Raw genomic sequence first — 22,438 nt, forward strand, 5'->3', positions numbered from 1 at the left:
TCTCTGGCTCTTGAGGGGCGGCCCCGGCGCCACAGAACTTCCTACCGCCCGCCGCCCGGCCCCCGCAGGCACCTCCTTCTGACATCTTCGTGGTGTCCGCGGTGGGAGTCCGTGAGGCTGGACTACCCCCTGGCAAAATACTCTGTCCCTCCCGCCTCCCCCGTGGCGCGGGCGTGGTGGCGCGGGCCGAGGCGGGGCGCGGGGCGGAAGCGGCGCCGTGGCGCAGGCGGCGGGGCGGCATCATGGCGGCGCCGGGTGAGCCGAGGGCCCGCGGCGGGGAGGGGGCTGGCGGCGGGCGCGGCCCGCGGGGTAACTCGTTTGTCTCTCCGCAGGCCTGCGGCTGCGCCTGGCGGCGGCCTTCAGCCTCCTCTTCCTCCTCGCCGGTGCCCAGGCCCTGGCCCCCAGCCACCACCTCACCGCCCGCGACCTGGCCCGGCTGAGGGCGGCGCTGGAGCGGCCCTTCGCCGACCTGCAGGCCGCCTTCTACTCCATCGTGGGCCTCGGCAGCCTGGGGCTGCGGGTGGCGGACGAAAAGGTGAGCGGTTGAGGGCTCGGTGCTGCCGCTCTCCCGGGCCTCGCCCTGCGCTCCTGCGCCGCCGGTGCGGTGCGGCACAAGGGCCCTTTGCTGTGCTGGGGGGTCTGTCGGCGTAGCACGGCAGCAAAACGGGAGGCGTAGTAAGTTCAGGCATAATAAGTCTCTCTGGCGTGCTCCGCTTTGACAGGAAAAGCGTTCGTGCGTGACGTTCTTAGCAAGCTGTTAAATCGCTGTTAATCGCTGACAACCGTTTAGGTTCGATGCGTGAATAACTTGCGTCCTCGTCCAGGCAGATAGTGCTGCAGGCTGCCTTACGCTTGCTGCTGCTAAGGGGTGGTTTCAGGGCTCGCTCCTGCACAGCCTGTCGTGATGTTACTGTGGGTATCAATTCGCCTCGCTGTTCTGTGAAGGATTTCTGCCTGCGGCGTGTTTGCTTCGCTGTCCTGTTAAACACGGCTCTCCTTATTTTGTTCCAGTTCCAACACCAAAGTTAGCAGGATCACTTGACCTTGCTGTCTCTGTGCGTAAAAGATGTTGCCTCGTGTTCAGAGTAGAAACAAAGGCTTGTGGTGTCAGCGTGATGCTTACTGCCCTCTCATGTCTCTAGGCATCTCTAGTTTAAATGTTGCAGGTTGTCCTTGTAACGACCCGCTTGCATAGGCGTGCCTGGTTTTGTGCATGCTTACCTATGCACCTGGGCTGTAAACATAAGTTGTTTTTTTTTTTTTTCTTTCCTCATTGGAAACCGTTTGGACCTAGTTCCTCTTTGAGTGTTTTGCATTTACACCACAAGCTCTTAACTGTGAGGTTCCTGAAGATGTTGTGGTTCACCACACTGCGTGCCTTGCGGTGGTCTGTCACTGGTCATCAATGGGCTAGGCTGGGAACTGATGCTTTCATTTATGTCAGTATGGTTGTTTTTTTAAAAGGTTCCTAGTTTTGGCAATGATAATACAGCCTTTGCTTCTGCAGGTAAATGGTAATTCGTTATTTGTTCTTGGGGTTTGTGGTGAGACTTTTTTTTCTGGACAGTACCTCTTCACAAGGTGAAACTCTTTAAAAGGTGCAGGTAGTAAAAATAATAGCTAGGCATAACACTTGAACATGTATCAGTGTTCCTAGGTGACTGTAGCATTAAAATCTTGTCCTGCTTGTGAAGGCCTGTTCTCCATGGACAAAGACATCATACTCAAGGACATCACTGGTCTTTGAGTATGAGTGGTTAAATTCTTGGTTATTTTCTGGTTAAAATGGAATCTTAATGATCCATCTGTCTGATTATCAGTTAATAATAAACTGGCTACAGATTAATGAGCAGTCTCATTGCTTGCTTGCATACTGTAGCTGCTTACCCAACTTTTCATTCTGTATGCTTTGAAATTCTGTATTCTGCATCCATTAGTGATTGTGTGTGATAGACAGCTGGGAAGGAGGCTCACCCACAGAATTTTTGCTCATCTGTTCTCTGTCCTGGGAGATTCTCCCTGCTAAATATACACATGGAATTTTTATTTTGATAGGTTTTATAATTATACTCAATTTACATTTGAATTGTGGTTGCCGTTGAGTTTGTGAAAATCACTTACCTCTTTTAGTGGGAACCACCTTTGTTTCTATGCAGCACTTAGCAGAGTAACATCTGAGGGCTTCTAGGCTCTGCTGCATCGCAAATATTAATAGGGAATTGTTTGCCTTTTTGCAGTATAAAAATGCACAGTGGTGTACATGAAAGTGTCTTAGAGTATCATTTAAACCTCCTCTCAGTGGCTTAAGTCAAGACTGTTGCTGTAAGTCGACTTCTCTTTCTTCACAGGCTGCATGCAATTTCATCAAATCTCACGTGGACTCCAGCAGTGTCGATTCCCTCTTCTATGCTGCGCAGTCCATCCGCATCCTGTCTGGCTGTGAGGTGAGTTCGGAGCCCTGAGCTCTGCAGACAGGTGTTACCAAGGGAATATTTGCCATAATATTTTTCTTGGGTTTATTTTATGTATAACTTCTACTTTTGCTTTCTTTTAGCGGGTTGTACTGTGTTGTGTCTTTGGTACATAACTTATGAGGTATCTGAGAGTACTCTATACGCAACAAAGTGTAAAGATACAAAGCAAGTATTTAGTCCAGAGTGATTCTGAGAGGATGTTTCTTGATTAAACATTGGTGGCTAAGGAAAAAGGAGCCAGCACATTTTACTAGAATTCACAGCAGCTGTATCAATTAAAAACTCTTTGGGTGGCTGATAAACTCTTTGGATGTAAACCTTGTGTTCAAACACTGCAGTGATACAAAAGCAGCCTGCCCTTGCTGAATGCTGGGTGGGTCATCCAAGCTCCATTTTTTGTCAGTGCCACCGGCTCCTGCACGATGATGTGATGGCAGATGAAAAGCAGTAGCAGGTTACCAGGATAAATCTGAATCGTGGATTATGCTGTCTAATTGATAGTTGACAGCAAAACTTAGGGATTTAATTAATTAAACTAAAGGGTAATGAATGATAAAGAGCTTTTTCCCAAAAGCTTATAGTAGTTCACCAGTCATGTGTGTTGCTTTAGGAAGAAATCAGTGGTGACTCGAAGGCCTTGTTTTCTCAAGTGTGAATCAGCCTGTTCCTTGTGTTCTTCTTCAGGTCACCATTTCAAATGAGACCAGGGAGCTGCTGCTTGCAGCTGTCAGTGAGGATTCCTCGATCTCCCAGATCTTCCATGCCGTTGGGGCACTGAGTGCCTTTGGCCTTCCTTTAGCATCTCAGGAGGCCCTTAGTGCTCTTACTGCTCGTCTCAGCAAAGAAGAAAATGTGCTGGCGTAAGTCTTTCAGATGGAAGTGATTCGCTGTTGTGTGTTTATCCTCTGAGCAGTTGGGTTTTGGAGTAAAGGATATTTTAACATTTAATTTTTGTAATATAGATGCAGTGGAGTAGGTGCTGTGTTTTCATTTTATGTGTTTGTCCAGTTCATTATTGTCCCTCTAGGGGAACGAGTAACATGGTTTGGGGGCTCTTTTCTGTGTGATTTTGCAAATGAGCATATGTATTCACTTTAGTTCAAGAATAACGGTCAATAAAGAGGACGCATCCCAGAGAAGCCTCCTCTTTTAAAAAGATTCACAATTTTTTTACTTAAAGCCTAGCCGTGGTTCCGTGTACTTTATGGTTGCAATACACCTGGTGCTCTTCCTCAGCTCTGTCGTTTGTAGATTGGGATGTCTTTACAATGAGCTGGAAAAAACCATGCTGGTAAGCAGAAGGAATCTCAGCATTTATCACCAAAGAATTAAGTAATTTTACTGTGAAAGGAGAGAATAGAGGTTTCCTTAAAAGCTAAGGAAGAAAGGGAAACTTTAAAACTTGCTGCTTTGATGAAAAAAAAAAAATAATTATTGCTGGAAGCCTCAGTCTGGGGATCTGTGCTGTGCAGGAATCAAAGTTTAGTTTCTCGCTGCCTTTGAATCTATGAATTTATTGCGCTGCTGATGCAGCTAAAGTGGAGTTCCCTAATGAATTTTAAGTTTCCAATAAATCACTTCAGATTCATTGCCTTGAGTCAATGGAATGCAGTAACAGCAGTTTTATAGTTCATTCAGAATAGAAACTAGTTGCTTTGGTTTGAGTGATGTTTGGGTTTAGAGAAGGATAGTCATACAATTGTTTGGTTTTGTTTGTTGTTTAAGAACCATCCAGGCTTTGGAGACGGCATCTTACTTGTCCCAGCAGGCAGATCTAAGTGGCATTGTTGAAGAGATAGAGGTAGGAACACATGCTATGGTTTCTGATTATTCAGGAATTTGTTAGACATCTGTAGTACTAAAAGATGTATTAATGTGAAACATAAAATGAAAAGCTAACCTGGCTAGTTCCTTGCCTGCATGATGGGGATTGGCTTTCCTCTTCCTTTCAAGCAGATATTTCTCCTGGACTTCTTTAACTGTTTCACAGTGGACAGAGAAATGCGTGATTTTTAATTATATTTAAATGCAGTAAAGACTGAAAGCTTCTTCTGAAGGTTTATTTTTCTTCCTGTTTCTTAAAAGACTATTACAAAATACTCTAGTAATCCCACACAAATACTCTTGCAATGCAATTTAAATTTAAATAACTTTCCATGAGGATCTTGTTGCTCGCCTGGATGACTTGGGTGGAGTTTATCTGCAGTTTGAAGAAGGAATTGAGACTACTGCACTGTTTGTTGCTGCTGCCTACAAGCTATCGGACCACGTGGGTACGGAGCCGGCAATGAAGGAGGTGTGTATCTGCCTCTTCCTCCTTTGCACACTGTAGCCCACAAAAAGGACCTGCCTCATCCCTGCTGTGTAGTGCAAGGGGCTGGTATAACTGGGTAGCGTTTCTGCTGGAAAAAATAATGAGTTCACTCATCGAAAAGGGACATCCCAGAGGGAATGCTAAGTAACAGACTGTAGGAGGATATTCCACTTTCAAGATCACAGGCTGAATTTGCTTTGGTTTTTTACTTTTTCAAACGTACAGAAGGAAATTGCAAATGAGCCTTAGTTTGTTTATTGAGACAAGTTGTTGAAAAAAACCCCTCTTGTTTCAGGATTTGTTCTGGTGTTTGGTATTTGTCTTGCACTTTGCAGCATTTCAAAGTGTTTTGCAAATGTTATTTACCTGTGGGGAAATGCAGACACCCTAGTTTGGGTTCCCCAAAAGTGAGACAACATTAGTACCGTACACCTACAGCAATCCAGCTGCAAAATCTTGTCTAAAATGAAAGACTGTTGGAAGTTCTTTTGAGCTTGATTAAGCTAGAAATCATTACTGCAAGCTATCCACTTTTTTTTTCCCCACAACAAGTTAACTGAGGTAGATGTACTTTTGATTGAGAGTGGCAGCTCCCTGAAGCGCAAGCCAAAGTGGCAGGGTTGAGACAGAACCCAGTGTAAGACATCTGAGTTCATTCCTGGCTCTCTTCCATGCTGCTGCCAAACAGAGTAATGCAAAGTAATTTTGATGTCAGTTTTGAGGTGGTGATTCTGCTGCACACAATTCGAACTGTCAGTGTCCAAATGATGTTTAAAAAAAGACCAATTAAGGAAAATTGTTTAGTGTTGTTTCAAAATTATGCTGTCAGAAGTGCTATTGTTGGGGCTTAAAGCTTTATCTCCTGTGAATGGTGAGAGTGCCTCCGGAATACTACAAAACTCTGTTTAAAAATTAAGAGGTAGTACTTGAAAAAATAGCTTCCCCCTTCCCCCCCGTAATTTAAATGAGTGTCAGTTGCTGATTAAGGTCTGGAGCTATGCCATGCCTCTATGTAAATGAAAAACACTGCAGGATTTGCACTATGCAGGACTTCTCTAGCATCTGTCTGGATGCTTTTTGTAGTTATGTCATGTACATTGATGCTCATTAGTACAAGTAGGGAGGTGGAAATTTGAGATGCAGTGGATTTCATTTAAAAGCATTCTTTGTACGTTACTAAGTTGCGTGCCTATTGCTTTATGTGGGATTGTCTTTGATTATTCTCATTTCTGGTTAGAATTTAGCCCACAATCCTTTGCTTGAATCAAAGTACAGGTAACTAAGCCCTCTGCTTTCCAGACTAGCAGGGAGTAATGGAAGAAAATGGCATAATATGGCATACGCTGTGGAGTGTGGCACAGATGCACTAACCCTACAAAATCAGCCTGGAAAACCAGCTGGGGGACGTGGTCCCACTCCTACTTTGGAGAGAACAAATTAGCTTTGGCACGTCCCAGAGCCAGACCTGGCTCTCTGCTCCTGGTGGTACTGCTTTAAAGCTAATCCTCTTAGCCTGAGGACACTGCTGAGGCTAAGGGGATAAGCCTGCATGGGCCTAGACTGGCTCTTTCCAGAGCCATTAGGATGCTTTGCATCACCTCTCTGTGGCCTTCCCAGTTGGCAGGTAGCCAGGACGTTTAGCCTAGTCCTTCCTCACTGTGTTAGGACATTTGTGCGGCTCCTGGAGCCAAATTGTCTTTTTGCAGCTGCACGCAGTCTGGATAGTTGAGCTGTCTTCCATTCTGAAACACGTAGCTTGAAGAGGTAGAAGCCAGTTCTGGTTTTGCAAGTTTTCAGCACAATTACAGCGACTGTGGTTGGAACCTCCTAGCCAAGAATAAGAGTGCTAATGTGATATGCAAAGGGTAGCTAATTTTGGGTTACCTCATCGCTTCAGTTATTTTTAAAGCAAATGGGAAATTAATCAATGTTTATGAATTATGTTTCTATTAATAACATTGTATCTAGGTTATTAATGAACATTGATAACATAGCATTACATTGTACTGTAACATTAAACATAACACTAACATGATAACATTGTTGTGATAAGCTGCTAGTGCTTAGTCTGATTTGTTTTTCTTCTTTCAGGACCAAATTATCCAGCTGATGAATGCAATTTTTAGCAAGAAAAACTTTGAGACACTCTCAGAGGCCTTCAGCGTTGCTTGTGCCGCAGGTTCTTTATCCCAGAACCGCTACCACTTGCCTGTTGTTATTGTCCCTGACGGGCCTGCAGCTGTTTCTCACCATCAGCCCGTACTCAGGGTAAGTCCTTAGCCTCAAATCTTATCTCATCTCTCAGCTCAGTCTTTCGTACTGGTAGATCTGGGCTGACTGAGTGTGTAAGGTGATGTGTTTCATTTTTAGCTCCAGGACTCGGGTTCCAGTAGATCTGGAGTTTTAGTTCTTTTATGAAGGGATTCTTGAAACCTTTGCTTACCCACGGCTTACCAGACACTGCTTTGAGAAGGCAGTTGGAAGTCAGCTCTGCTGATTACACACTTTAGCTTTCTTGGTTATGTTAGAAAGAACTAGGTGAATCTGGGTGTATAATGCAGAGGGACAGTCAGTTGTCTGTGCTCCTGCATTCCTTCTGGGAGAACGCATTTCACAGAAATTCTTGTTTTCCTTTTGTAGCTACAAGTGACCAACGTTATGTCCCAGCCACTGACTGAAGCTTCTGTAAAGCTTGACTACGCTAAGTCTGCATCTAGCAAAGCCACTGTCCTTCAACAGACACCATTTGCTCTATCAGGGTAAGAATATAATCTTATTTTTACCGTTTGTAAGGCAAACGTCTTATTTGAACAGCGTTGGACTTTTTCCTTATGTGCTCTTCCACCAGAGAAATGTTTGTATGGTGGAAAACTCAAAACTCTGTAGTTGCATTTTGTTGGCAACGAGTGACTGAGCACATTTGGCAGTGATGGTGAATTTCTGTTGCTTTTCTTTTGATTTGGAATGGAAACTTCAAAGAATTCTTTTCCCACTGCACTTAGCAATGTTGGTTTTGTGCTGTGTTTGTCTGCTTAATCTAGCGTATTTGGAGACTTCTTGGTAGCAAGATGTTCTCTATTTGTAGGCTGATCTTAGTGTCCTAGAGGATGCCTAGTACCATGCTTTTTTGTTACAGAGATGTCTTTGAGCTGAACTTCATGAACGTGAAACCTGCAAGCGGATATTATGATTTTTCGATCAGTGTTGATGGAGATAAGCGATTTATTGCTAACAGAGTTGAGGTGGGTATGCTTTTTGACGGCACTTTAATTCTGTGCCTGTTCACGGAAACAGCTTTTTATTTATATCCATCCAGGATGTTGCCAGTTCTATGGCATTTTTGTCACATGTTTTTTCTGTAATGCCTTGAATTTTGACTCATGATTATGCCCAGTAACCAGATTAATACATGATCAGAAGAGATTTGTGTAAATTTCAAAACTGATTTGTTACTTAGATGCTGATCTGACATGAATAAAGGCTAACAGTGGAAGTGTTTATGTAGCAGCTCGAAGTAGCTATGCAAAAACAATTACTATGAATGTTAGTTCTTCAGAGCATTCAAGATTTGAATCTGTAAATCTGGCTAGCAGTTGTCTGGTGATTGCTTGATGTATGGGGTGGGGGATAAGCGTTTGCTGCTGTCTGTTTCTCTAAGAGCCCTAGAAAAGAGTCAAGGGGGTCTCTTGGCGTATCCTAACTGTGTGTATGGTGATGCTTTTGTAGTGGGGAAACAGTGACCAAAGCAAATGCAAATGAAGTCTTCATTTCACTTATACACGCTCCCTTTTTGGTGGCGAGAGCTGGTATACTACACCTTTCTGAAGAATAGGTTTATATAAACACTCAGAGTTTTATTTTCCTTAAGTTTGTTACAGTGAGGAGAATGTGACCTCTGTGACTCATATAGCCACCCCAGTGTCCACAGCTGAGAATCCTCTTCTCCAGTGATACCTGTTCCCAGGGTTAGTTTTTGCCCTCAGTCACCTATGTAAGGAAAAGATTCACTTTTAAAGTCTTCCAACATAGTCAGCTGGGAGTGGAGGAAGACACTTATTTACAACTGCTGACCTTTACTCTGTGTATCAAATGGATGTTGTCACTGTAGTAGTAATGGCACTTAGGAGTGTCAAAAGGGGATTGATTGGTCCTGCTTAAGCTCGCTGCTGGCACACAGAGGCACCGCTAGGAATGCATTAACGCTGGGGCGGCTTTGTGTGAACCGCTTCTAATAAGACACATTGTTATGGGGGAGGACTGCTGGGGGAACTGCTTTTTTTCCTTACTGCTATTAGCATTAATTGTCCTTAATGCACCATCGTTTTGACAGTAATGAGCTAAACCAGTGGGTTATTACTCCAGGCAGAGACTACATTTCCTGGCATTAAAATATTTGAGAGATGTTTGTGTACTGTTCAGTTGGAGGGGCTGTGTGCAACAGCTCTGAGTTGCCTTCACGTAACTTTTTAAAAATTAATATTTCATTAGTCTTTTTGTTCCCATCTTGGAACAAACTAAGGCTTTACTAAAGTTAGTCTGACTAGTCTAACTTTAGACTAGGAACTGCCAAGTTTGTTATGTGTGAAGTCTGGCTTGGATGGTTTGGTTTGTTTTTAGATATTTTTCCCACAGGTTCCCTGTGAATTATTTTTCAGGGTGAGGGTGTGGGGCTGGTTCACATGAGCAAACCTGTAATAACAAATTGTAATGTATGATGAAAAATATCTTGGTAATGAAACCTTAGTTCTCCAGGGGAGCATTTGTAAGCTGCAAGAACAAATGTGCTAATTAAAAACTACAGACTGCAGTAACTGCTTATGTTTGAGAGGAGGATTGAAATCAGTCAAACCCACGGAGGTTCACTGCCTAGATGGTCTGTGGTTTGAGACTGTGGAGAGGGCAGGAAGTCGTTTCTTTGCTCGGGGTTTATACAGCACTTAGCACAAAGGAGAGTGATAAATGACAGGGCCTTACTGGCTGCCTTGCACTGAGTGACAAATGCTGTGACTCCGAAAGAAGGCTTGCTGGACAGAGAGCAAGTCTGCGGGAATGCTCTGGCTTGTGCCGGCTGGTAATAAAATCAGCAGAAACCTGTTAGGTTTTAGGAGCCAACAAAGGCATAAGTGGTTGCTGTCTGGAGACCTCTCTCATCTCAAATTGCTATCCAGTAAGCAGAAGAACATGTGCACATGCAGTGTTAAGTTGTATCATATGTGATGTAATTTTTAATAGCTAGTTTCTGCTAGTTTAAAAGGAAAACTAGTTGGATCCGGATAGTTGGACTGTTTCATTAAAAACAGTTCTCCAAAGGGCAGCTAACTCCCAACGTGAGTGAGAAGCTGGTGTCTTCAGAGCTGGCTGCTTGTGCGGGGAGAAACGGGATGAGTTAGGGTTAGTGACTGATGCAGGAGGTTTGCCAGAAGGTAAATTGCTGTAGATCCTTCTGTTCAGGTTAGGTTCTGCCTTTGCCTTAGTGTAAGACCCTCTTTGGGGAAGGGGCCAGAAGAGCTAAAGCTTCTGCAGTGAACTTGACCGTAACTGGTATATGTAGAGTGCTCTGAGTAATTTTCTATTGTGATTTCTTGCAGCTGAAAGTGAAAGTTTCCACAGAAGTTGGGATTACTAATGTAGATCTTTCTACTGTGGATAAAGATCAGAGCATTGCGCCAAAAACAACCAGGTAAAACGATTCTGTGTGTGATCCTTTAAGGGGCAACTGGCTCTAGACTGAAGGTCTTCTGAGCTTTACCTGCTTCAGCTAAACCAGAAGAATCTTGTTTTGGAATAACTAGAGAATTATACCCATACTGTTTCTCTCAAACCTGTGAATTCATTGGTAGGATACTGATTATTTTTATGGATGATTTTTCTTAATACTGAAGTAAGTACTAACAGAAGCCAGGCAGCCTGAGTCTTCTGTTCCTTTGTTGGCACCTCTCCATAGCAAAAGCAAGTTCAGAGTTTAATGTGTGTAGTATAATTTGGCTTCGATAGAGATGCTCTGAAACAACGTGCACACTCTCTCTGGGGAAGTGTGGCTGTACCATTGTTTGGTGTACTTGAACTTAATGAAGTTATTTTTTTAACTGACATCAGTTAAAATGTAGCACGTTTTAATTTAACTTAGGTTGCACAGCCTCACTGAGGCCGCTATGTGTGTGTGTGCGTGCTGATACAGCCTTCCTGTGCTGAAGTGTGAGTGTGTGTTTTTTCTGTTCTGCTGTAGCATAGCCTTGGCTAAATGGAATGTGGAGTGTAGCATTAGCAAAGCCTTGTTCTGGTGTTCCTTTTGAATCTTACAACAAAGTACTGTTTTACTTGAAGATGGGCAATGTCTGTAGCTCACAAAAGTCCTACTAAAAAAAATCTATTCATTTCTTTTTATTAAATCTGTAGTGGAACAGAAAGACATGTTCACCTGACTTTTTGATAAAATAGCTCACCTGTGTTGAGTCAACTGCAGTACCGCTAGTTTAGCTTGTGTGCCCTGGTTTCTTTGAACACCAGACCTTTTCTTGGAAGATCACCTCAATTCTGTTCGGCTTTTTTCCTCCTAGGGTAGCTTACCCAGCCAAAGCCAAGGGGTCATTCACTGCTGACAGCCATCAGAATTTTGCTTTATCCTTCCAGCTGATAGATGTGAACAGTGGAGCTGAACTCATCCCTCACCAGGTTAGGACAAATTTTTGTCTTTACTGTGTCACCAAGATGTTCCATCTTGAAGCATCTGAGGTGACAGTTGCTCTTGAAAAGATTTGATAGATTTTGAGAAGCCTTATGTTTCTGACACGAGCTGTGGAAGATCTTGGTAGATGGGGAGTGGATTCAGTTCATTTGTTTTGGCTGGATGTTAAATGAAGCCTTTTCTGGCTTTGGTACTGAGTCTTACTTAACTTAACAAAATGAGTGCAGGTAGCCTGCAGTATAAAAAGTACATTTCTGATTTTTTAATGTAGATTGTTTGCTGAAAAAGTCCTTGAATGTAGACTTTATTTTTTTTTCTGTGCGCTGTTGCACATAGCCTGTCAAGTAACAGTGTATTTCCCTGTACCCTGAGCAGGTCACTGGATGATCTGAGTCCTGAATTAACCTAGTTAATTGAAGAGATATTGAACTTTGCTGATTTGCAGAGATCTAGGTGCTGAGACTCACAGTTTGTCCTCCAGCTTTTGTTAATGTTATGCTTTTGGATTTGGGGGTAATTTTTTTTTTGCTGGCATTTTTAAATGCACTCTGAGATATTCCAGAAATGGTTCCGTCTCTCCTTTCAGACTTTTGTCCGACTTCACAACCAAAAGACTGGCCAGGAGGTAGTGTTTGTTGCAGAACCAGATAGCAAGAATGTGTACAAGTTTGAACTGGATACCTCTGAAAGAAAGACTGAATTTGACTCTGCCTCTGGTACCTACACTCTTTACTTGATAATTGGAGATGCCACTCTGGAAAATCCAATCCTGTGGAACGTGGTATGTAGCTGGAAGTGTGGTGATGTGGTTTTGAGATTACTGGCAGTCTTAACAGGGAGGACATGGTACAGACTTGGAAGAAAAATGTTCAAATGTCTGTGCTCTTTGTAGTGGACCAGAATCCTTTTGGCTACTTACTGACTCTGAGGTTTGCTGTTCATTTCAAGTTTTTAAGTAAGCATCAAAGCAAGACTGAAATGAACATTCATTTCATCATGTGATGGAACAGAAACTTCAGAACATTTATGGGTTTGGTTGTAATTTCACAGCAAGCCCTTCAAGCTTTAGCCTTTTTGTGCTTGCTATGCTGGAAATAAGTCCAACTCTTAGTGGTGGGTGAATGACATTACTGCTTCTGTTTAGGAGAACTTGCTTCTGAAAAAATCTAGTGGCTCTTTCTTAGGTTCTTTTAAAAATCATGTCAGTCGTAGATTGACAAGGAAATAGGCCACAGTAATGGAATAGGTTTTATAAAACTTTGAATAAATCAAGATGCAACTTCATGAAGCTGCACAATTTCATTCCAGGCTGATGTTGTGATAAAATTCCCAGAAGAGGATGCACCATCCACAGTCCAGTCCAAGAACCTCTTTGTTCCCAAACCCGAAATCCAGGTACCTTCAAAACCAAAAATGACATGTGGAGATGGGGGGCTAGTCCTACTAGTATTACTTGTTCTCATTGTAATCTCCTTTTGAAAAGTCATCTATTGTTAAAAAAAAAAATACTGTGTAAGTAATGTAGTTAAAGGAAGACCAGAGTTACTGCTTAATGGAAATAAATTTGTTGCAGTCCTCTGGAATGTGAATAAATAAGCTCTGTGTCTTACCTGTGAGAGAGCAACTGGTGTCACTGAGAAAATTCAAACATGAAAATTTTACTAGGCAAGCACCACAGAAAGCTCTGTGCTTCTGAAGGTTTATCTTGCTTCATTCCAGCCATCCGTGCTGATGACGAGCTAATGAGTGCTTCTGTGAGTGCAAGGAGGAGTTCACTGTGCAGGAGATCAAATGTGCAGAGACTGGAACAGACACTGCTTTAAAGAGTCAGTCTTTGTCTTAAGAGGAGTGGTTATCCAAAGGAACATCTGGGAACAGCACCAGGACTGCAGCCGGTCCTCTGGGGAGCCCAGAAGCTGATCTGTTGGAATACTCCTACTTATGAGTTGGTTTTGTTTGTTTGCAGCACCTCTTCAGGGAACCTGAGAAGAGGCCTCCCACTGTGGTATCTAACACTTTCACAGCACTGATTCTCTCCCCTCTGCTCTTGCTGCTCATTCTGGTGAGTGAACTGTGCCACAGAAAAAGAAAATTTTTTTCCTATCCAATCTGAAATCACTTAGGAGGTTGGCCAGCTAAACTTTCTATTAAAACTCTTGCTTAATCGTGGCTGGCACAGCAGTGCTGTGGTCATACTTAGCAAATGTCCGTGCAGAGCATGGGTCTGGTATTGTCTCTTTCCTAAATGGGGGTTTTGGTTTTTTGAGTTTATAGTCAAAACAGAAAAACACTGCTGCCGAGTACAAGTAGGTAAGGTCAGTTTCTCCAGTATCATTCTTCTAGGGATGTTGAACAACAGTGGGCAGATTAAGTTATAACTCACATTAGGCTTCCACAGGGAAAAAAAAAAAACAGTGATTCTGCCTCACACTTAATATATCCATCACAAAATCTGTGTTGCTTAATCCTATCAGATTGCTTCCCGTTTATGGACGTAATTGGTATTGGTGTGTCTGTAGTTGAAGCATCTACTGCTGCTCACAGTATCATCAGATCAATGTTTTGAACTTAATGCAATACAAAATCTCATCTAGTCAAGTTAAATTGCTCCTTATTTGGAGGATGAAACTGATCCCTTATTTGCTTGGCAGTCATTTCCCGTTAGCTAGCCTCACTGAACGCTGGCATTCGGGTAGTCGTGTCCACTGGTCTCTGGAGTTCACAATATGCATGTTGATGACTCTTTAATGAAAAATCTCATTGCTGCTGCTCCTGTTTCCCATCCTTCATGTCTTTCTCTTTTGTACTGTGAAAACTGAAATTGTTTTTATGAGCAAATATCTTGTATGTATAGTTAGTTATTCTTTTGCCAAAGTCCAAAACCTTACACTTTTTTGTCCTTTTAATTGAAATTAAATCTGCTGGATAGAAATAGTGTTTATTTTTCTGGAAAATTTAGATTTGGAGCAATAACCTCTCATCAGTTTAAGAAAGATAACTGAGGAACTGCCTTTGGGCAGTCAGAAGCAGCAGGAGAAATTTTCACTAAAGGAGCTCAACAGTGCTGTCTTCAGCAAAATTACTACTCTGTCCTCTTGTAGCAGGAAACAAGTGCTGCTGTAGAGAATACACTGTATTCATTGAAGAACTTAAAGCAAACAGACTTGAAAGATACTACTTATAAAATAAAAGCTTGTGTGTACAAGGCCACTGTAACTCAGGTATTTTCTTCTCCTTTCAGTGGATAAAGATAGGTGCCAACATCTCCAACTTCAGCTTTGCTCCCAGCACCATTGTTTTTCACATGGGCCATGCTGGTAAGTGTCAGAGGCTTTCTGCTTTGTTTGACCTTCTCACCTGGAGTTACAGATGAGAGCCCTGGTGGTTAATGGGCTTGTGGTCTATTAACTATAATGACATAATAGCATAACATTTGTTCTCTTGTTTTCATCTGCCTTCCTGCTTTTCATGATTGTTAATATGGTGATAAAATTGTTTTGGCCATCAGCTTACAACAGTGGTCATTATCCGGGCTCCTCTCACACACCATTTATCTGTACTTAATAGAACCTCTTATTTCCAGAGGTCACACTTTATTTATTGCATGTTTATCCTTTGTAAGCAAGGAGTTTCTGTGGGGATTGAAACCTGCAGGACCACTGTCTACATCTTTTCTTTAAAGCACTTCCTGTGAAAGCTGCTCTTGTTCTTTGACTGGACCATTTTTTTTTCATCAAATTTATTGTGACCTTAGTTGCACAGTTATTTACTTTCTTAGTAGAATTCCAAAACCGTAGCAGGTTGGGAGAACATTGGATCTACTGTTTCCCACATGACAGTGTGTTGCTTAGTCAAAGCCAGTTTCCTTGGAAACTTCGTAAAGCTGTAAGCTCCTACAGATGTGCAAAGGTTGATATCCTCTATTGAAATCCAGAGTATCCTCCTCCTTTTAATAGCCCTTAATGTCTATAATAATGTCCATAGTTCTGCCGCAGAAGAGTTGGTTGCAAGCTGTCAGTGTCATGTTTTACTCCTGTATGGAGACCCAGAAGCCCTCTTCCCCTGGCAATAGCATGTAGTCTTTAGATCTGCCATTTCAGAGTGTCAGAGATGAGAGAGAAACTGAATGCTTTAGCCTGGCACTGCAACAAAACAATTGTTCTGAGGATAACACGTGGTTGGCCTTCAAAATGCAGTTTCAGCCATGGGCTCTGTCTCTTTTTCACAGCAATGTTGGGACTGATGTATGTCTACTGGACTCAGCTCAACATGTTCCAGACTCTGAAGTACTTGGCCATTTTGGGTGGCCTCACATTCCTGGCGGGCAACAGGATGCTAGCTCAGAAAGCAGTGAAACGGTAAGCTGGGGACGGATGCGTTGGTGGGAGCTGCTTGTAAAATCAGTGGGGAGGAGATCACACTGATGCTATTGTGTGTCAGTAACTGATACAGTAATGAACAGCGCTTTTGGATCTTGTGTGTCGGGATGGGCTGCTTGGTCCCACTTTTGTGCCTGTTTTCAGAATAAGGGCTTGAACTGGCAGGGGCAGTGAGGTGCTGTCACTGAGATAAAGCTAACTGCTTCAGAGAGAATGGTCCACATGGCCACTTCCTGAAGTGATCAAGCACGCGGAGAAAGCAAAGGGTGGAAGTACGTGCACTTTGACATGTGGAAACCCACATTTGGCAAGACATGTTCACTGACAAATTTGTTTTCCTATGTAATCTATCAAGCTCTTACAATGCTGTTAGGTAATGAAAGCCGCTATAAGTGCAGAAGAGGCCCAAGTTTTCTGTAGCTGTGCTTGCTACAGAAGCGCTTGAGGAGGGTAAGGCAGGAGTATCTTACTGCTCTCTTCCCCTTACCCAAAGGGGGATTATAGAGAAAAGGGAAGCAGATGCTTACTGGAGGTGTGCAGCAACAGACAATGGGCAACACACGCAAGCAAAATCAGGGAAAATTCTGATAAATTCTGTTAGGGATACAACATTCACTTCTGTACTGGCATTGGACTGGTTCTGCACACTTGTCTTCTGCCATGCAGTGGCTTGTGATTGTGCCGTGGCTTAGGCAGCCTGCAGGCAGCTTGCTGACCCAAGCTTCCAGTACAGTGTGTTAATTAGAGATTGAACTGTTCCCTCTCCTTCACTTCTGCCACACAGGGTTTCCATATGAGACCTGTCTTTTAGCCCTTCTGTACTAATGTAGAGTTTGGCTTTGAAGATTATTTTATTGACCTGCTTTGCCATTAAACCTGTTCTTTTCTTACTTTCCTCTTTTTGAGCCATTAAGACTTGTTTATCCTTGCATAACTATTTGCACAGATATCCCTGGGTTCTCACTTTTTTTTATTACGCTATATTAAAACCACAACAAGAGCTGTAAAAAAACCCACAAAAATATAGTTTTCAGGGATTTTGCACTGATTTGTTGATGTTGAAACACCCTTCCTTGCATGGCTGTAGCAGGGAGGATGATTATTGTAATCAGCCCGTTCCATACCTCCCTCCTAGCTCTCTTAGCCTTGTCCCTTGGATGTCCAGCCCTCTCCACTGTTGCACTTTCTCTTGTTAGCCTAAGAGTTCCTACTGGGGTTTTGTTGCCAACAGGACTATGTTATGTCATTTAATAATGTTTCCTTTTTAATTTAAAGAGTAATGATAAAATCATTGTTAATTACAGATTGCCTATGATACATATTTGGGGAAAAAATACAATGAAGCTTACTTCTAAGCGTCTTCGCTCAACCAGGGCTTCTGTTAGCACATAAATGCAAGTGGTTGGTTCCCAATTCAAAACACTGCAGGGGGTGTCTGTATGCTTTTTCACTCTAAATGACATGAAGCTGCAACTACAATGGCAAATTTGAAAGTAAAACTTCTACCTTAGGCTAAAGTTAAACCCTTTGTATCTGACTTTAAAGTTCAAGAAGACATCTTTTTGTTAAGGCGCTGCTGGCCTGTCTCAGATGTTGAAGTGCAGTGATAATTAACTGGATTGCACTTTGAGGCAAAGCTGCTGTTCCACTATGGAAGCTGCTGGTGAGTGTGCGACAGGGACTGTATGAACCATCTTTTTACAGAAGTTACCAGAAGGCCTGGTTTTGCTTTTTGCATTTCTATCACTGACTCTTGTTCCTGGAGCAGGGCTGCTTTCTTCCTTCCTATCTTCTCTGAACGTTTCTTCCTCTCTCCTTTTGGCAGGATCGCTGCAGAGCAGAGCAGTAGGTTGGCAAAGTATAGAACGCTGCGGTAAAAGGGGGTTTTGCTAGTGACCAGCTCTTCTAGAAGTAAGGGCCTTTTTGGAATTTGCCTTTCCTGGGCATGCTGCCTGTTTCATTTCACTTCATCAATCACTCCTTGTACAAAAAAAAAAATCTTAGTTGAAGCTGCTTCCTTCCAGCATCACTTATTGGGCTTTAAATCAGTCCTTGGATGTCCTTGGCTACAGCTGGGTTTGCATATTGGCAGTACGTGTCCTCTGTGAGACTTCCTGAATCATCTGAAGTCTGTATGGTACTATGTGCACATGTGAATACACTGTCTCAAATGAAACCTAGTTTAAGCGGTATTGTTCCTCTAAATAAATTATCAGTAGTGTCACTGGAGGAGAACATGATGAAAATGGCTGATATCTGGGCTGTTCTCATCCTGCTCTTGGTATTCCCTATGCCCATCTGCTGTATTCTGGTTATTCAGCTGCCAGGCACTCTGCTGAATTACGTCCTCGCTGGGGGTGGTGAGAGCTCTGTGTGCAGCAGAGTTAGGTCAGCACCACCTCATTCAGCTGAGAACACGACCTGTTCCAGGGTTTACCTTCCTGTTAGACTGAGCTGGTAACGATGGCTCAGCCAGCCTCGTCCATTCAATACAGTCATCTGATAGGTGTCCGTTGTCACTTACCAGTGCAAAGCCCTTTGTTTCCTTTCATTCTGAACAGGTAAGATCCCAGTTTGCTATATCCACAGTGGCGTAGGAGGCAAGACTCCCTGCTGCTCTGCATGCTGCCCAATTCTGAACACATGTGTGTGGCTTCATTTCTCGTTCAGTGCACTGTTGTGTTGTGAGGAAGGGAGAGAGCCTCTGGGACAGATCCTCTGAGGAGACTGAAATCACTGTGCATCTCGTGAGCATCTGCTTTCTCCCATGTTCATAGTCAGTGCTCCAGGCACACGCAGTGTGTTGAACGGGGGTCGGTTTTGTGGTGCAAAACAAAACCAGCATGGGTGGCTGTTGCAGAAATGATGTGCACTGTGGTATGAGCTGTCTGCAGATCAGACAGTATGGAGGATGGTTTCATGAAAATTCCCTATGGAGAATTTGCCATCGTGTCTCATAGAAAAGTACCCTGTTACTATCTCTTCTCTCCCTGGAGCACAGAACAAGCTATGACAAGAAACTGGAGAGGAACTGAAGATGGCTGTTGCTTTTTCTAGTAGATGCATGCTGGCTGCACTGTGGCTGTGTTTGCTGGTGCTGCTCTGCTCTGGACACTTTTTTTACTATAGCTGTGGGCCAGTGGTTTTCAACTTTTTAGTGGCCTGTTAACAAGTGCCTCACAAGTGTGTTCTCCACAGCTTGCATGTTTTCTGTTTCTTGGCCTGGTGTTTCAACTCCTTAGTTCCCCATGGCCTGTCAGTAACCCTGGAAGATCTTGCAAATAACTTACTCTCCAGAGTTAGGCTCTGCTGCCATGTGCAGTCACAAGCATTTTTCCTTGTTGCTGGGTTTTCTGATGCCCCAGATACACCAGTTAAGACTGTATTGTTATAAACTTCAAGGGCTGGACTGTCAGGCATTCAGCATCCATAGCTATGCCTGTGTCTGGCATGTTGAAGGGAAAAGGACCCCAAAAAGCTGTCTGCTGTGCCCATATTAAATCACTTTGTCTTGGAGACATGAAGAGCTCTTCTTTGTGTTTACATGGACCAGCTGATTCCAAGTGGATAGATTGGCCCTGTCTAAAGTAGAAGAGCAGTTAAGGTACCTGCAGGCTTTGCATTCAGCCCTGCTTTTTTGTTCAGTTCTGTATTTTACAAGGCTCATTCATTCCTTTTGCACCAGAAATTAATCTTTGTTTTGTCTGACCATTTCCATCCTCCTTGAATTCAGTCCTCTGTTCCATTGCAGTACCGGTTCTCCCACTCCAATTGAAGTTTCCTTTGAGACACCTATCTGACAAGCTTCTTTTGAGAGAGAATGAGGGGTCTGGGGACGCTTTTACTGTGCGAGGAAGTGCTTTGTTGCCTGGAAGAGTTAATTTTTGGGATTTTTCTTTCCAGGACACACTAGTACCAGAAGAATGGAAGAAATGGGGGAAAAACAAAGCAAATGCCTTCAGAACAGAAGTGAATAAATAACTGAAAGACCGGAAGAAGGAAGGCAGAAGCAGATTTTTTTTTTTGTATTAAGTCAAAAGGGTGCCAGTTATACTTTTTTAAAAATCTGATTTTCATCGTTGTGTTCATACAACCTGAGTGCTTTTCATATGAATCCAGAAAATCCTTTCTTCCCTGGATCCTCCCCTCTTTTTCTCCCAGGAGATTTGAATTTCCTTTAGAAAAAGAAGAAAAAGAAAATACAATTCTGCCTTTCCCCAAGTGCCCTATTCTCATCCTAAATGGTTTGTGAATAAAGAGGAAAGAATGGTCCTGAATTTTGTTTTTTGGCTGTCTCAGGCTGTGGTTGGAAGTTGGGCTCCATGAGAATGAGAAGAGCTGCTTCTGGTGGGGAATTTCATATATGAGTCATTGCTGCGTGAAACTTCCTGTTCTTTCATGTCCTTTCCCAGAGGGTCCTGGTTAGTGGGGGGGATTTCCCATTCCTGCCTGTCCCTTGTGTGACGCTGTTGTCTGCATTTCTCCACTAATGGCTGTTCTCTCTGACTTCAGGGTGGTGCCAGGCTGGGCTGTGCTGAGCTGCTGTGCGCCCTTGGGGCTCAGGCAGGAGGAATCCTCGGGGCCTGGCCCTTGCGGGGCCCAGCTGGTGTGCCAGGCTGTGTGTGACCATGTCTGACCCTGGCAGGTTTGGTGGGTCCCTTGAGTGGGTTCACTTGCTTTCCAGCCTCTGAAAGTAACCTTTTCCCTCCAAATATGAATTTGATTGAGGTTATTGCCTTTTCTATGAAACTGAATGCCAGGAATCTGCTCGTTGCCACCTGGCATTGAGTTACTTGAGCTCTAACTTCTCAATTAATTACGACCTTCAAGACCGCTAAGCAGTGTTGAGACAGCAGACGTGGGCTTTACTGAAGGACACACTGGTAGTAATAACCAAATGCCAAAATCTCCTGATGAGCAACTTTCGCATGAGGAACTTAACACTTGCTCCCTCCCCTGCATCTATGTGTTGGCCCCTGTTTTTCCCGTGTCAGACTAGTTTCTTTAAAGGCCTTTTGGCAAAGGAACATTATCAAATGTCTTTTGGCGATCCAAGAAAATTATATCAACCAGCAAGCATGTGGATAAAGGGTGTGGAGCCGAAACCTCTGAAGACCTTCACGTGTGTGAGCCATGACTCCGCTTTATAAAAGTCATCTTGCCTCTTCCCCACTGCAGTTGTTCACGCTTAGCTCACTGTTTCTGCTCTTTGTAATAGTTCTTACCCCTTTGTTCATTGTTAACATTATACTGGACGCCATAGAAGTTTATTGAACTCCTTTAACCTCCTCTGCACTCCTTCAAAAACTTGATCTCGTGCTGCATTAAAGTCCTCTGGGACTAAAGGCGTTTTAAGCAAGAAATAGTTAAGCTACTACTTGTACTATTTTATCCTGGAATTCCTTTTCACCCTGGTGAATTGTTTTTGAGCCTCATATTTTGTTACTGCTCCCTCATCAGCTTTGGTTTAGAACTTACTTTTCTACTGATGCTTCATGCTAGGAGAAATCCTCTCATACTTTCTCTGCAGAGCTCTGGCACGTTACCCAAGGAGAGCACAGATGCAAAAAGAAAATCATGGGGTGCTACTGTGATGTATCCTCTCTGAGCTGTGTGTGTTGTTATTGATTTTTCTACCTCCTTGGCTGTGCGTTAGGAAAAATTTGTTTTGTTTTTATTCTTATGACCTTTTATTCCTCAGACATTTTCTGATTTGCTTTATTTGTTTCTATATTTAATCTCCCAGAGTTTCAGCATTTGTTTCTTCATTTTGGTGCAAACTGAACTTTCAAATGAGTCCCTTTTATTCCAAATAGCTGTACTCACCCAGCTATGTAATCATACGGAGTTAGGTCTTTACAGAAATGTTTTTGATAGGTCTTTTGATTGGCTACACCCAATAAAATTGTGTTGCATATAGCTTTAATGCTACTTAACAGAATTATCTTTTTTTTTTTTTTTACTATGTTTACTTACTGCTTTAGGAAGCTGACTCGTTTTGTAATTCCTTTCCTTGGAACAAGTGAGCCCTAATGGCTTCAAGTGTGTTAGTTGTTACAGAACAGGTTTACAAACACGTTTTGACCCAGGCCTACAGGGGCTGTTTTTTATTTTGCAGGTTCTCTGTCTAGGTGAACTGTGAAGCAGAAGGATGGCTTATGTCTCACTGTGACAGCTGCCTGCCTGCGCAAGGGTAACAGATTACCCATTCGTGCACTTGCTGCTGTCACAGCTTCACTGATCCCCCTCAACATCCCCTCATTGCTTCCCATCCTGCTGAGCAGTTAGTAATATTTTCATAGTGCTAGTATTGTAAAACCTGAACAGAGAGAATGGAATCTACAGGGATTTGGTGCAAGTATGAACTCATTTCCGTGCATGCTGGAGCCTCCTGTCCTAAAACATGGTCACCTAAGGAAAAATGCGATGGTACCTACTGCAGACTGTGAAGGAGTTGTTCAGTACGAGGAGCGATGATTTTGGAGGCCTTAATACATGTTTGCAGGCCACTGTATTTCCAGCCTGGTCTTGGGTTACTGGTACTGGACCTGGTGCCTTTGTTAGCACAGCTCCAAGTCATTGTCGG

General features: G+C 43.1%; 2 protein-coding genes across 3 annotated transcripts in view; both read left to right on the plus strand.

The window, feature by feature from the left end:
- Positions 1-22,438, plus strand: part of MANBAL (mannosidase beta like) — a 191,142-nt gene that overhangs the window by 146,372 nt on the left and 22,332 nt on the right. The window lies entirely within an intron of this gene.
- RPN2 (ribophorin II) lies at positions 210-20,129 on the plus strand. 2 transcript variants are annotated; one of them, XM_086760581.1, is made up of 18 exons: positions 210-255; positions 333-535; positions 2,349-2,444; positions 3,159-3,334; positions 4,200-4,275; positions 4,636-4,770; positions 6,880-7,056; positions 7,429-7,547; positions 7,925-8,030; positions 10,377-10,468; positions 11,346-11,460; positions 12,060-12,254; positions 12,782-12,868; positions 13,440-13,535; positions 14,715-14,790; positions 15,702-15,831; positions 17,678-17,763; positions 19,756-20,129. In XM_086760581.1, the coding sequence occupies exons 1-17, from the start codon at positions 243-245 to the stop codon at positions 17,727-17,729; spliced, it is 1,944 nt and encodes a 647-aa protein (XP_086616707.1). In that variant the 5' UTR covers positions 210-242; the 3' UTR covers positions 17,730-17,763; positions 19,756-20,129. The 2 variants fall into 2 exon arrangements, with proteins under 2 accessions (XP_086616707.1, XP_086616708.1); XM_086760582.1 differs by lacking the exon at positions 17,678-17,763.

Source organism: Chlamydotis macqueenii, chromosome 16 (assembly GCF_036417535.1).
Source record: "Chlamydotis macqueenii isolate bChlMac1 chromosome 16, bChlMac1.mat, whole genome shotgun sequence".
Taxonomy (NCBI): domain Eukaryota; kingdom Metazoa; phylum Chordata; class Aves; order Otidiformes; family Otididae; genus Chlamydotis; species Chlamydotis macqueenii.

What these genes read in the sequence shown, in the direction of transcription:
- RPN2 (XM_086760581.1), top strand. An exon ending in GCATTGTTGAAGAGATAGAG is followed by an intron (nt 4,276 to 4,635) that starts GTAGGAACACAT and finishes ACTTTCCATGAG; the next exon opens with GATCTTGTTGCTCGCCTGGA. An exon ending in CGGAGCCGGCAATGAAGGAG is followed by an intron (nt 4,771 to 6,879) that starts GTGTGTATCTGC and finishes TTCTTCTTTCAG; the next exon opens with GACCAAATTATCCAGCTGAT.